The 12,837-nt window shown below is 36.0% G+C and overlaps 3 protein-coding genes across 5 annotated transcripts; 1 reads left to right on the top strand and 2 right to left on the bottom strand.

Moving 5' to 3' along the window:
• Positions 1–1,301: 1,301 nt before the first annotated feature.
• Positions 1,302–3,091, top strand: LOC113316631. Its single transcript, XM_026564791.1, has 3 exons — positions 1,302–2,085; positions 2,269–2,294; positions 2,396–3,091. Exons 1-3 carry the CDS (start codon positions 1,302–1,304, stop codon positions 3,089–3,091), a joined length of 1,506 nt encoding a protein of 501 aa, XP_026420576.1.
• Positions 3,092–4,300: 1,209 nt separating this feature from the next.
• Positions 4,301–7,570, bottom strand: LOC113317520. 3 transcript variants are annotated; one of them, XM_026565644.1, is made up of 2 exons: positions 6,121–7,570; positions 4,301–4,897 (listed from the first exon to the last, which is right to left on the bottom strand). In XM_026565644.1, exon 1 carries the CDS (start codon positions 7,479–7,481, stop codon positions 6,153–6,155), a length of 1,329 nt encoding a protein of 442 aa, XP_026421429.1. In that variant the 5' UTR covers positions 7,482–7,570; the 3' UTR covers positions 4,301–4,897; positions 6,121–6,152. The 3 variants fall into 3 exon arrangements, with proteins under 3 accessions (XP_026421429.1, XP_026421430.1, XP_026421431.1); XM_026565645.1 differs by having other exon boundaries at positions 4,301–4,903; positions 6,123–7,570; XM_026565646.1 differs by lacking the exon at positions 4,301–4,897 and adding an exon at positions 5,202–5,378 and having other exon boundaries at positions 6,123–7,570.
• Positions 7,571–9,308: 1,738 nt separating this feature from the next.
• On the bottom strand, positions 9,309–11,820 carry LOC113316629 (transcription termination factor MTERF8, chloroplastic-like). Its single transcript, XM_026564790.1, has one exon. It carries the CDS (start codon positions 11,818–11,820, stop codon positions 10,588–10,590), a length of 1,233 nt encoding a protein of 410 aa, XP_026420575.1. The 3' UTR covers positions 9,309–10,587.
• Between the last annotated feature and the right edge of the window lie 1,017 nt (positions 11,821–12,837).

Genomic DNA, 12,837 nt, shown 5'->3' with positions numbered 1-12,837 from the left:
CTAGTGCGCTCGCTAGAGTCGATTCTTCTTTAACCTTTGGTTTTCATCTCTAAAACCAAGTTAACGACTTAAAGACTTCATTGGGATTGTGAAGCCAGACCGATACTACTTTTATCTTAGTTGCGTGATCTGATCTTGCATCTTCTATCGTACGAGTACAATCTATTGATTGGCTTGTGTTTGTGAGAGTTTTCCGATAGGAAAGATAAAGAAGTCACAAATATCTTCGTCTCACTGTTTGTGATTCCTCGACAAACCGCTTGTGTAGTCAGGAAGGATTGTAGAGAGGTGATTGATTAATCTAGGTTGTTCTTCGGGAATATAAGACCGGATTATCAATTGGTTCCTGTTCACCTTGATTTCATATCTTAATACGGAACAAAAACCTAGGATTTTTTCTATGGGAGACAGATTTATCCTTTGATAAACTTTTCTGTGTGAGACAGATTTGTTTATTATCAAGTCTGCGATTTTGGGTTGCAGCAACTCTTGGTTGTGGGTGAGATCAGCTAAGAGAATCAAGTGCGTAGTATCCTGCTGGGATCAGAGGCGTAGGAGTACATGCAACTGTACCTTGAATTAGTGGGAGACTGATTGGGGGTCAACTATAGTCCAGTCTGAAGTTAGCTTGGAGTAGGCTAGTGTCTGCAGCGGCTTAATACAGTGTGTATTCAATCTGGACTAGGTCCCGGGGTTTTTCTGCATTTGCGTTTTCCTCGTTAACAAAATTTCTGGTGTCTGTGTTATTTCATTTTCCGCATTATATTTTTTATCTTTATAATTGAAATAATACATGTTGTGCATTAAAGTTTAATCGATTAGAGATCCGACCTTGTGGTTGTTGATTTCATTGATTAACACTTGGACATTGGTCTTTGGTACCGTCCAAGTTATTCCTTGTATTTCATAAAGACTCGCTATTGTTTTTAGCTTGAGTAAAAATCAAATCAAGAGAGAGATATTAACTCCTTGAGATACTTTTATCTAGATTGAGTCTGAATGTCTAGTTGATTCTCTAGGAAAGTATTTCGGAGTTAGTCCATACAGATTGCTAAGCGAAATATTGGGTGGTGTTGTTAGACTCCCGCTTTTTCATGACTATAACTACCAACCCTGATAAACCAGACAATTACTTGCAAAATGTGGGCCCATGCATAACTGATGATATTAATACCATGCTTATTGTTATTCCTTCTTACGATGAAATAAAATTGATTGTCTTTGAGATGAAGCCATGGACCACCCATGGTCCAGATAGTTTCCCTGCAGGTTTCTACCAGCTAATGTAGGACACTATAGGTATGGATGTTGTGTATATGGTAACTTCTTTCTTTGAGTCTAAGCATATTCTCAAACAAATTAATCATAACTTCATAACTCTTATACCTAAAAATACTTGTCCTAAGAGTGAAATTGATTTCAGACTAATAAGCTTATGTAACGTAGCTTACAAGATCATCTCTAAATTACTTGCTTCTAGAATTAAAAAGCTTTTACCTAGAATTATTGATCCTTCTCAAACTACATTCATTTCTAGGAGACTTATACAAGAAAATATCATAATTTCCCATGAAATGATTGATTCTTTGAAGAAAACTAAAGATAGAGATGGTGATATAGCTATCAAATTAGATATGAGTAAAGATTTTGACAGGGTTGAATGGTATTTTTTAATTGCAAATCTTAAATCTCTTGGCTTCTGCAATGGTTGGTGCAAAATGATAGAACAATGTATCTCTACTCTGTCCACATCAATTCTTCTCAATGGTGCTCCAGGTAAACTTTACTATCCCCAAAGAGGTCTCAGACAGGGAGATCCTCTATCTCCCTATCTATTCATTTTATGTATGGAAGCTTTATCTAGGTCCTTAAGAACTGCTGAAAAACCCAATTTAATTCATGGATTCCAAGTAACTAAAGCTAGCCCTGCAGTCAGTCACTTATTTTTTGCAGATGACTGTCTCATATTCATCAAAGATAGAATAAGGGAAGCAAACAAACTTGCTTCCATTATAGATCAGTTCAGCAAATTTTCTGGACAGGCAGGCAACTTTGAAAAGTCTTCTCTTGCTTTCAGAGTTCCAGGTAACATTAAAATTACTATCTCTAATATACTCCAAATTAGAAGAATGGCTCTTCGGGAAAAGTACTTGGGTGTCCCTCTGTTACTTCAGAAAAATAAATCTCAATCATTCTCTCATTTGATTGATAGTTACCAAAAATACTTACCAATCTGGAAAACTACCTATCTATAGCTCCTCCTGGTAGGAATGTGTTCAACTAGTCTGTTTCAGGTAATTTGACAAACCATTATCTGGCAGTTTTCCCCATGCCTAAAAAGATTACTAACAAAATGGACTCAGTCCAAATGAACTTTTATTGGGGGAAAAAATAGGCTGGTGGAGGAGTATATCCCAAGAAATGGCTGGATATTGCTCTCCCAAAAGCTCTAGGAGGTTTAAATATAAATAGAAATGATATCTTGAATCTAGCTCTTCTCACCAAGCTAGCTTGGAGAATGATAAATCAAAAAGATGACCTGTGGGTTCAAATTTTCGCTTGTAAGTATTTTGTTAATGTTAATCCTCTTAATGATATGGTTGTTCAACATGGATTTTGGGATTGGAGAGGAATATGTCATGGCATTGAGATTGTTAAAAAACATTATGTTTGGAAGATTGGAGACGATGAATCCATTTCTATATGGAAAGACTCCTGGATTCCCAAAAGAAATAGTCCTCCTCCTACTGACTTTTACTCTACTAATACGAATAAAGTCAGTCAGCTGATTGATAAGGAAAACAACCAATGGAATCTAGAAATCTTAAATAGTCTCTTTGACCAAGATTTAGTTAAAGAAATTTCTAGTATTAGGATTCCTTTAACTGGTAAGGATAGACTAAGATGGGAGCCTTCACACAATGGTATTTTCACTGTTAAAACAGCTTATAGAGTGATTCTAGATGAAACCCTTAGACATCAGCCTACTAAGAACAATCTTAATATAAACTGGAAAGCTTTTTGGAATTTAAAAGTTCCCCCTAGAATCCAAAACTTCTTATGGAAGCCTTCATTCTTTCATCATGACTAGAGATAGGCTATCCAGAGTTACTAGGCATAATTGTGTTTCGTGTCCTCTATATGAAAATAATACTGAATCCATGAATCATTTGTTCATCAGTTATTCTGTGACTGCCAGTGTTTGGAATGTTGTTAATCGGAATCTTTATTCCACCATTAGTAATCATAATTTTCATGATTGGCTTTGTTCTTTCTTTAGAATTAATTCCACAGGGGTTCAGGTGGATCAAAATGCAGTAACTTGTGCTGGATTCATTGATTGGTATATCTGGAAAGCGAGATGCTCTAAGCTTTTTGATAATTTTCAGGTTGATGTGAGAACTGTTGCATCAAATATAACAAAACACTTGGAAGAATGGAAAACTTATCTGTCTGAATCTCATACTAATGTCAGGAACCTAGTTAGCAATTCGGGATTCGGCAAACGTACGGAACGGCAAACGTACGAGTATTATACGGTTTTGTAAAATCCAGATTCGGTCCAAAATTCGGTCAACGGGACGTGATTCGTCATTAATTCGGAACGGTATACGTACGTGTATAATTCGATTTATAAATGTGAGTTCGGCTCTGAAAATTCGGTATCTATATATAACAAATAATTTGTATTTATAAGGTCATAGACCAATTTTTATGCATATGTGTGAGTTATTTAAGGAAAAAATAAACTCAATATGATGATATTGATAATATATACAACATTAGTTATCCAAAAGGACGTCGTATGGTGGTTTAGATGCTTGGTTAGTGAGTTTGAGATCTCTCTCACCTTCACCTTCAAATCTCTTCAGTCGTTTTTGTTTCATAAAAATTACAACACGTCTAATATTCGGTCGTGTATGTTCGGGAGGCAGTAAAGCCCAAAAAGTGGAGTCTTTGAAAAGTAAAAGCTAAAGAATTTATGACGAATTAAACGGACGTATCATTCGGGATACGTAAAATTCGTGAACGATTCGCGAATAATCCGGGAATGCCACATAATACGCGACTTGGGTTCGGAGTTGCAAACGTACGCGAATAAGACGGTAAAATTCGTGATACGGAAAAATTCGCGAATCATTCGCGAACTTACTAACTAGGGTCAGGAATGCTTCTCATATTAGACATACTTGGCAGGCTCCAACTATTCATGTTGAAAAGATTAAACTTTGATGCTTCCTTTATTGATAAAAATGTGTCCGCTGGAATTGGACTAATTTCAAGAAATAATGCAAAGTGACCAAACCAGTTTACCTTAATTTCAAGAAATAGAATGGTGTGTTAACTGGCCTAATTGGATTAATCTGTTAATCCAAAGTGACCAAACCAGTTTACCTTAATTCTTCACTAATAAAGCAAATTTTTGGTAATTAATAAAAGAAATATATCAAAAAAAGAAAAGGATCATGGAATTCATAAGACGCTCCTAAAATGGCCATGCCTAATTAGACTCACTTAGTGGCATATGTATAAGTTTATTTTTTTTTCCTTTCGGAAATGTCTTCTTCCTGCCGAGGTCTGAAGTTAACATGTTTCTTTTTTACTGCCTCTGACTCAAAATCACACGGCAGCACTGGGCCTGATTCACTAAGGTTTGTCAGAATGGGCTTGCGAATTGGACTAGGTGGTGTTGGGACTTGGGTTTACGAGGAGAACAAGAACTTCCGAAGGAAGATTTAAGAAAATCTGTTCAAAATCTTACTGATAATTGCAGCAGCGTTTTTTGTGAGTTCTCTTAACACCCAGTTTTTGAGTCACCTGCAGCGTTAAGGATTAAAACTTCTGCATACACACTGCTTGTTTGTTTCACTGTAGTTGTTCTAATTCCAATCAAGTCAGTCAACTGCAGCGTTAAGGTTTAAAATTTCAATGTCAGCATTTCACTTGACAGACACACTAAAAGCATTCAAAAAAGACCTTATAGCATTACTTCTGCAATCTACCTCACTGCTGAGAACGGGAGGTTAAGTTGAGTAACAAAAAACCAAGTTTGATTTAAGAACACTCGGATACTTTCTCGAAGTTCTTATACTTCTACAGAATTTTGGTTTAATTACAAAGTCCACCCCAAAACATAAGAAAAGCACATTCTTCTATTTGTGTTAGCAACCATCAAGTTTTAATCTACTAAGCTCGACATCGATTTGACTACAGTTAAGTTACAGACACATACGAGCTTTCAGATGGAAACGTCACTAGTGTTTGTACACGGAACTAACTTGATTAGTCGGGTTATCTTGCTTCTTGATAGCACAAAGAGAGCTTAGCTGCAGTCTACGATCTTAATTATCAGCCCATCAAAAAACCCATTTGTAAAACTGACGTACAACAGCATAGAAAAAGTTATAAGAAGCCCATTCAAAAAGATATTTACGGAATCCCATATTTATAGGTATCTAAGTGAATATACCCGTAACCCATGTGAGTAGTTGAAAGACTATCCTGTTTTGTGATTAGTCAACTTAGCTCAGTCAAATTAAGATACTAACTGACCCAAACCGAACCTGGATTTAGTTAAATTATTGAATGATTTTTCCAAGGCATTCCAATCCATAAAATCTGATCAAGGTCATTGAACTGTATAAGTTATGCATTTCCATCAAAGAGTTAAAATTACAAGTTTCAATCTATTAACTACTCAATTTAATGGCATTATCAGTGTGATAATTTAGACAGAGCTTTCAAACGAAGGACTCATAAATGTTCATACCAGCAACTAACTGGAGTAGCTAGCTTATCTCGACTCTTGCCTACAAATGGGAGGCAGTCTAATACAGAACATACACTTCCAAAATCAATCAACAAACCACGCATACCATGGCCAAATGTATTTCCTTCTGGTGCACAGCCAGAATGCAGATTTGGCATCAAGTTGTTCTACATTAACTTAGTGACGATTAAGCAAACAACTACTACTCCATGACATATTTTCTCCAGGTTGTTCATACATGAAAAGTGACACAATTTTCAATTGCAAAGTAATAAACGAACATAAACAAGCATAGAGCTAATTAACACGTTAGGGAGGCAACAGGTAAACAAAAAGGGGAGAGACTACATACCGGTAACGCGCATTCATCTCTTCGAACACATCATTTCAAAAGTAGCTCCTGGTAACTCAGCTGACCTTGGAATACCTTCATTAATGCAGGAGCTTCTTGCTCATACGGTTTCACAAATTTTTCTGAAAATGACTTATCTGTCATTACTGAAAGCACATTCAGAGGAATTGTTCCCTCAATGAGACCCTTCGAGACTAAAATTCTAATAACAGAGCACCTAGGGATAATCCTCTCCTTCAAGCTATTATTAAAAATTACTGGGGTTTCAGCAATACTTGAAGAATCATAACCCATTTCATTCACAAGGAAATCCATAATTGCCGTAATCTTGTTTTCAGAAGCCATCATACAATGAGGACCTTTCCTAAATGCTGTTTGAATTTGATCTTCAGACCAACCCCAGCTCTTGTAAGCGTCCAGTTTCATTTTCCAAGTAGCTTCGCTCATTGATACCAATCCCTCTATAGCTATAGTAAATGTCGTGCGTAAAGGATTGAAACCCATTCGTTTAACCTTTTCCACAATCTCTTTAAATTTATCAGCATCTCCTATAAATCCACTAGGTTTCCTGATTAGGGACTTGCAAATATTAGACGGAGGGACACCTTCACATCTCAAAAGCTCTATATTTACCATCAATTTCTTAAGTTGGTAGATTCCGAGAATCCAAGAAGTGCACCGCCCTAGGATTTTAATGGTGTCTGTATTAGTATGAACAATGCTCTTAAAGATATCAAAAGAGGGGATCATAGCGCCTTTTAAGCTCGGTCTTAGAACTCTCGGGTACGTTAAAATGAAGTTTGGTAATTCAATTCCATCAAGCCCCTTAGATTTGAAGAAATCCAATTTGGGTTTTAGGGTTTTACAAGGATCAGATAATAGAACTGATGGATGCTTAGTGATGAGTTTTGAAATGTGGGGTTTGGTGAAACCATAGCTTTCAAACAATTCTACAACTGAATCTGGTTGGGATGTGGGTTTCAATTTGATTTTCTTAGAAACAGAAAGAGCTTCATTTTTGGATAATCCGCATGAATTAATCAAATAACCAACTACAAATGATGAATCGGAAGAAGATGAATTGATATTATTACTAGCAGTAGACAAGGAACAGAACATAGAACTAACCCTAGCTTTAATTAGAACATCTGGATTCTGTAATGTGAAGAGAAAATACCGATTTGCTGTTGATGAAAATGGATGCCCATTGCTGGATGTTGCCGCTCTTTTGAGATTTGCTCTTACTTGACAACATATGGATCCAAACATTTTCAGCTCCTGCTGCCACAGGAACAAGAAGAAGAAAGACAAAGGGGGAAACAGACTACAGAATGAATAATAATCCTTTCTCATAGACATAGTTATTTGAGGAGTCAAACCCAGTCAATTTATGTTGACTAGAGTCAAACTTTCCTGTTGTGGGAAAAAGGTGCATTTATGGTATGAAATTTTTTTCATAATTGATAAAGAATTTGATTTCGACGAGTTTCTAACTCAGATCACTCGTATCATCATCCAGTAATTTTAGCACTGTGTTACAGTGACATCGGAAAATTTGCTTGATCGTAATTCATTTCTAAACAAGCAGAAGACGAATTTTATAAAAATTTTAAAATGATCTCGAAAATCTCAAGGAAATCACTAAACATTACTGGGCGTGATTTGAGAATCAGACTAATCTAGTTGTTGTTAACCTGGTGATTTTCTTAAGGAAATGGTATATTGAGAAGAACAAGAAGAAGAAGCTACTAGCAAGCTACATGAAGTAAAAGGCTTTCGTAGACAGATTTTGTGGAACATATAGAAAGGCTTTTGATCTATCTAACCCAGTGATGCTTGTTACTGAACTTAACATGTAGTTCCAGGCTGAATAAAACTTCCGAGAGTCCCAATCTTGAAAATCCAGGCCTGCAACATGTAATAAGATTACATATGACGCAACCAAGAAATGCTTACTAAAGCAAGGCGGATAATCAACAATTTTATTAGAAAAACAGAATGAGTAAAATTGGGTGTACAATGATTCTCGTATTTTACTTGCGACTGATTTCTTATTTTGTCAACCAGGGGTGGGTGTCGGATTTCAGCCCGCAGTGTGTTTATCAATTTTAGTGTAAATCTGACTTTCATTGCATTGAGAAGAAAGAAAAAAAGGTATTTGTGTCTCCTTCTCGCCTTACAAAGGTTTGATACAATTCAACAATAACTCAACTGGGTTAGAGACGGGAAGAAAAACAAGGAAAATCTGAATTTAGTGATTGTAACACTAGCCTTCTTCGCTTACTGGACCTGGAAGGATTTTAGTGATATCAGAATCACCTGAGAAATAAAAATAGGAAAAGCAGTGTCAGGCAAAAGAAGAAGATCCAGTAAACATATGGAGTTGAAGGAAAAGGATACCACTAGACTCAAACAACAACCTAGCATAGTACACCCAAGGAATAATGGCAACATCTGTCTCTACCAAAAATTAGTATCATCACAGGGCTAAAGATTGTTAACTATAACTGATTGTTTTAAGATACAAATATGTCTCCACTTAGCTTTACTAAAACGCTAGAGTTTAACTGTCTGCTTTTCATAACAGGATATGAATCTTTTGCTGCTTCATTACTACATTAAATTTAGCATTCGTACTGATTGTAAAGTATTTAAACAATACATATCCAGCAGAAACAGGCCATAACAGTTTAATGCTAACTTTTTGGATTAAATCGGTGACCACAATCCATAACGTAATTTTTAAATTTAACCTGAACAAGGTGAGCAGAATCACTAACAGTGCTGCTGCAATGCTAGCAGCAATTTGTAACAGAAAAAGAGTCTTCAAATGCGGAGTGGTCAGCATCTAAGTGCTCTGATAAGATATGGACGCATGTATCCATCCGAAGAAAAGCAGCTACTTCAAAAAAAATATATACTTTACATATATAATGTCTACGATGTCCGCATGTCCACATTTTCTAATTTCCTAGCTATTGCCTTGCACACACTAGTACTCACACCCATATCGTTGTAAGACAACTAATTAAATATTCAAATGGTTAACAGTTTTTATGACATGAGAAGATTTACTAGTTTTCTTGTTATTTGCCGAGTATAAGTGCCAGAGACTTGAAATGTTTACTGTACAAATGAAATTACCATGCCATAAATAGCTGTAAAGAATTTCAGAAACTTGCCTTCCAATGAACTTAACCCAATGAAGATGGTACTATCTGAGGCTAACAAATACAAGAGATTTTGCAATGTAGCATGAAGACTCAATAGTACACAGTTAATCCTTTGCAGTCAGACTTTTCGGAGAAACAAATTTGAACTTTGGCTGCATTCCTTACATGAAAATCCACTCACTCAGACATTTGTTGGCTAATAACCTGGAATGCACACATGCAATAAGAATAAAATTGAAGGACCAAAGTGCAGATGGGGATTAAGATACACATTGAGGATACCAGGGAATGCCACAACTTCCCTGCAGAACCTGTACCTGATGATGATAATAGAGCAAAGCCAAGTGAACTATTTTTGTCATATGACAAATAAGCAAAACAAGCAAGAAGGTGATTAAATCAAGGAAAACGTGGGGTCTTTCTAAAGCAAGATGGGAAGACAGTTACTGGATCCTGAATTCACTGCAGAAACTACATACAAAATTGTGGTAATCCAAAATCTAAGGGATAAACCATGTATATGTATGCACATTCATTAAATACAGTGGAAGGTTGTGAGTATGTGATGACGCCATCTAGATCTTGAACACAACTTGCATACATAATCAGATTAACTGAACAATAAAGAGCCATGGCCTAATCATACTATACTTTCCACCAATCACAAATACTTTCACTTCCTTTTTGTAGCTATAATATTCTAACAGTACAGTAATGCTAAGCCAAAAAAATATTTCCATGAAAACCAATACAACAGTTTTATGTAAGAGAAAGAAGGAATTGCCAAATTTTGCATATACCCAGAAACTAAAATACACACACGAAGCGAAACAATCAGCAACCATATGGGCCTTTCTCACCATATTCTAAAGCATGAGACACCAAATGAATTTATAAGAAACTTATGCTTCACCCATAAATTGAACTTCATAAATAATAATAACTCTCTCGGGGTATTTTTAGCCCACAATATGGAAATTATTTAGACAACATAGTTGTCTAAATAATTTCCAGAAGCAAATACAATTCCTATCTAATATTCCGATTTAACGATTTCTAGCTAACCTTTGTGACAAACTGACATTAAAGCCTGCATAAATACTCCATGACAGATATTCTTCATGTTATCCTTGCATGAGAGGTGACACAATTATCAATCCCAAAATAACAAAACAAGCGTAGATCGAAACTGTAAAAAGAGGCAGCAACTAACCAAAAGGGGGAAAGAACGGATACCAGTAACACATACTCATCTCTTCAAATCCTTTATTTCAGAAGTAGCTCTCAGTTGTTCAACTGATCTTGGTATATACTTTCATAAGTTCAGGAGCTTCTTGCTCATATGGTTTCACAAACTTATCCAAAAAGGACTTATCCACCATTGCTAAAATTGGACTGAGAGAACTAATTTCCTCTATCAGACCCTTCGAGACTAATATTCTAATAACAGAGCACCTAGGAATAATCCTCTCCTTCAAGCTATAATTGAAAATCCATGGAATTTTCGCAATACTTGAAGAATCATAGCCCATTCCGTTCACAAGGAAATCCATAATTGCTGTAATCTTCTTCTCAGAAGCCATCATACATCGAGGACTTTTCCTAAATGCTGTTTGAAATTGTTCTTCAGACCAACCCCAGCTCTTGTAAACATCGATTTTTGATTCCCAAGTTGCTTCGCTCATTGATACCAATCCTTCTAAAGCGTCAAGAAAAGTTCTACTTAAAGGATCGAAACCCATTCCTTTAACCTTTTCCACAATCTTTTTAAACTTATCAGCATCTCCCATAAATCCACTAGGTTGCCTGATTAGAAACTTGGAAATATTAGATTGAGGGACACCTTCATATCTCAAAAGCTCTACATTGACTGTCAAATGCTTAAGTCGCTTCATGCAAAAAACCCAAAAATTCGAGGTTTTAAGGATTTTAATGACATCTGTGTTGGTTTGTAGAATCCTCTGAAAGATGTCAAATGAAGGGATTACAGCGTCTCTTAAGCTGTGTCTCAGAATGTTTGGGCTCCTTGAGATGATGTCTGCTAGCTCAATTCCATGTATCCCTCTAGAATTGAAAAAATCCAACTTGGGTTTTAAGGTACAATAAGGATCAGATAAGAGAACTATTGGATGCTTAATGATGAGTTTTGAAATGTGGGGTTTAGTGAATCCATAGTCTTCAAATAGTGTTAAAATTGAATCTGGTTGGGATGTTGTCTTGAATTTGATTTTCTTGGAAACATTAAGAGCTTCATTTTCAGACAATCCACATGAATTTATCAAATAATTAACTACAAATGAAGAATCATAAGCAGAAGATGATGAACTGACATTATTACTAATAGTAGAGAAGGAACATAAGAACACTGAACTAACCCTAGTTCTAATAACAACATTTGGATTCTGTAATTTGAAGTGGAAATACCGAGTTGGTGCTGATGATGACGAAATTGGTTGCCCATTGATGATTGTTGTTGTTGTTCTTTTGAGATTTGCTCCCACTCTGTACCACAAGGATCGAAACATTTTCAGCTTCTGCCGCAGGACCAAAGAAGAAGAAGAAAGAGAAGAGAGAAGGAGGAAGAGTTAAAGCCCTAGAATTTCGATAGTGCAAAAATAATCTAATTTTATGAGAAGCGGTAACGAAAATGTAGAAGCGCGTTTGGAATCCAAACTTCGGATACAAATCTGCCCTTTTGTCTTCTGCATTTCCAGAAGTAGTTTTGAGATTCAACACCAAAACTAATTTTTGACTTTTTGATTTCTAAAAGTCGAAAAACTATTTCGAATGTCTATACAAATAGGCTAGTAGTGTTTGAGTACTTGCCCCTTGTTCAAAAATACCCCCACTCGATGTTGGCGAGTTTTGGAGGGAGGTGCCGACATCACTCACTCAAGTAGACATAATTAGGCAGCTAGAATTAGGGAGGTGCCGATATCACTCGTCAGAAGTATGGATTAGAGCAGCTAGAAATAATTAGGGTTGCTAACGGGTACCCGATTACCTAGAACCGAACTAGGTCTGGGGTATATTGGGTAGGTTTTTGGATCCTAAGACTTGACCCAGCTAAATCACCGGTCGGAAGACCAGTTAGGAAACGATAAGCTTTCGGGTTCTGACGAGTATTATTCGTCGGGTACAGGTAGCCGATCAAATATTTATCTTTTACTCGTTAATTTTACTTAAAACAGAAAGATTTCGTATAGTTCGCTTAAAATCTTTATTTTTAAAAATTTAATCTTAATTAGAACACTTACATATATATATATAATAATAATTTTGTATGAAAATTATTAGATTCAAGCTAACATAACAAATATAAAAATAGTTATCAAAGTATAGTTGATTTTAAAGGACCCGATAAATACCCAAATCCTACGGGTATCTAATGTTTTTGTTGGATCCGATTATGGATCAAGTAATTTAGGAACCGGATCCGAAACAGTCAGGAATCGGACCTAAAACCGATTAAAATTACCGATTTCGGTTTACTATTTAGACCTGATAAGAACCGTTGACATCCCTAAATGTCAATGCACTGC

The sequence above is a fragment of the Papaver somniferum genome, chromosome 10 (genome assembly GCF_003573695.1).
Source record: "Papaver somniferum cultivar HN1 chromosome 10, ASM357369v1, whole genome shotgun sequence".
Taxonomy (NCBI): domain Eukaryota; kingdom Viridiplantae; phylum Streptophyta; class Magnoliopsida; order Ranunculales; family Papaveraceae; genus Papaver; species Papaver somniferum.
The sequence above is the reverse complement of the archived record's forward strand: the minus strand, read 5'-3'. Positions and strand labels throughout refer to the sequence as shown.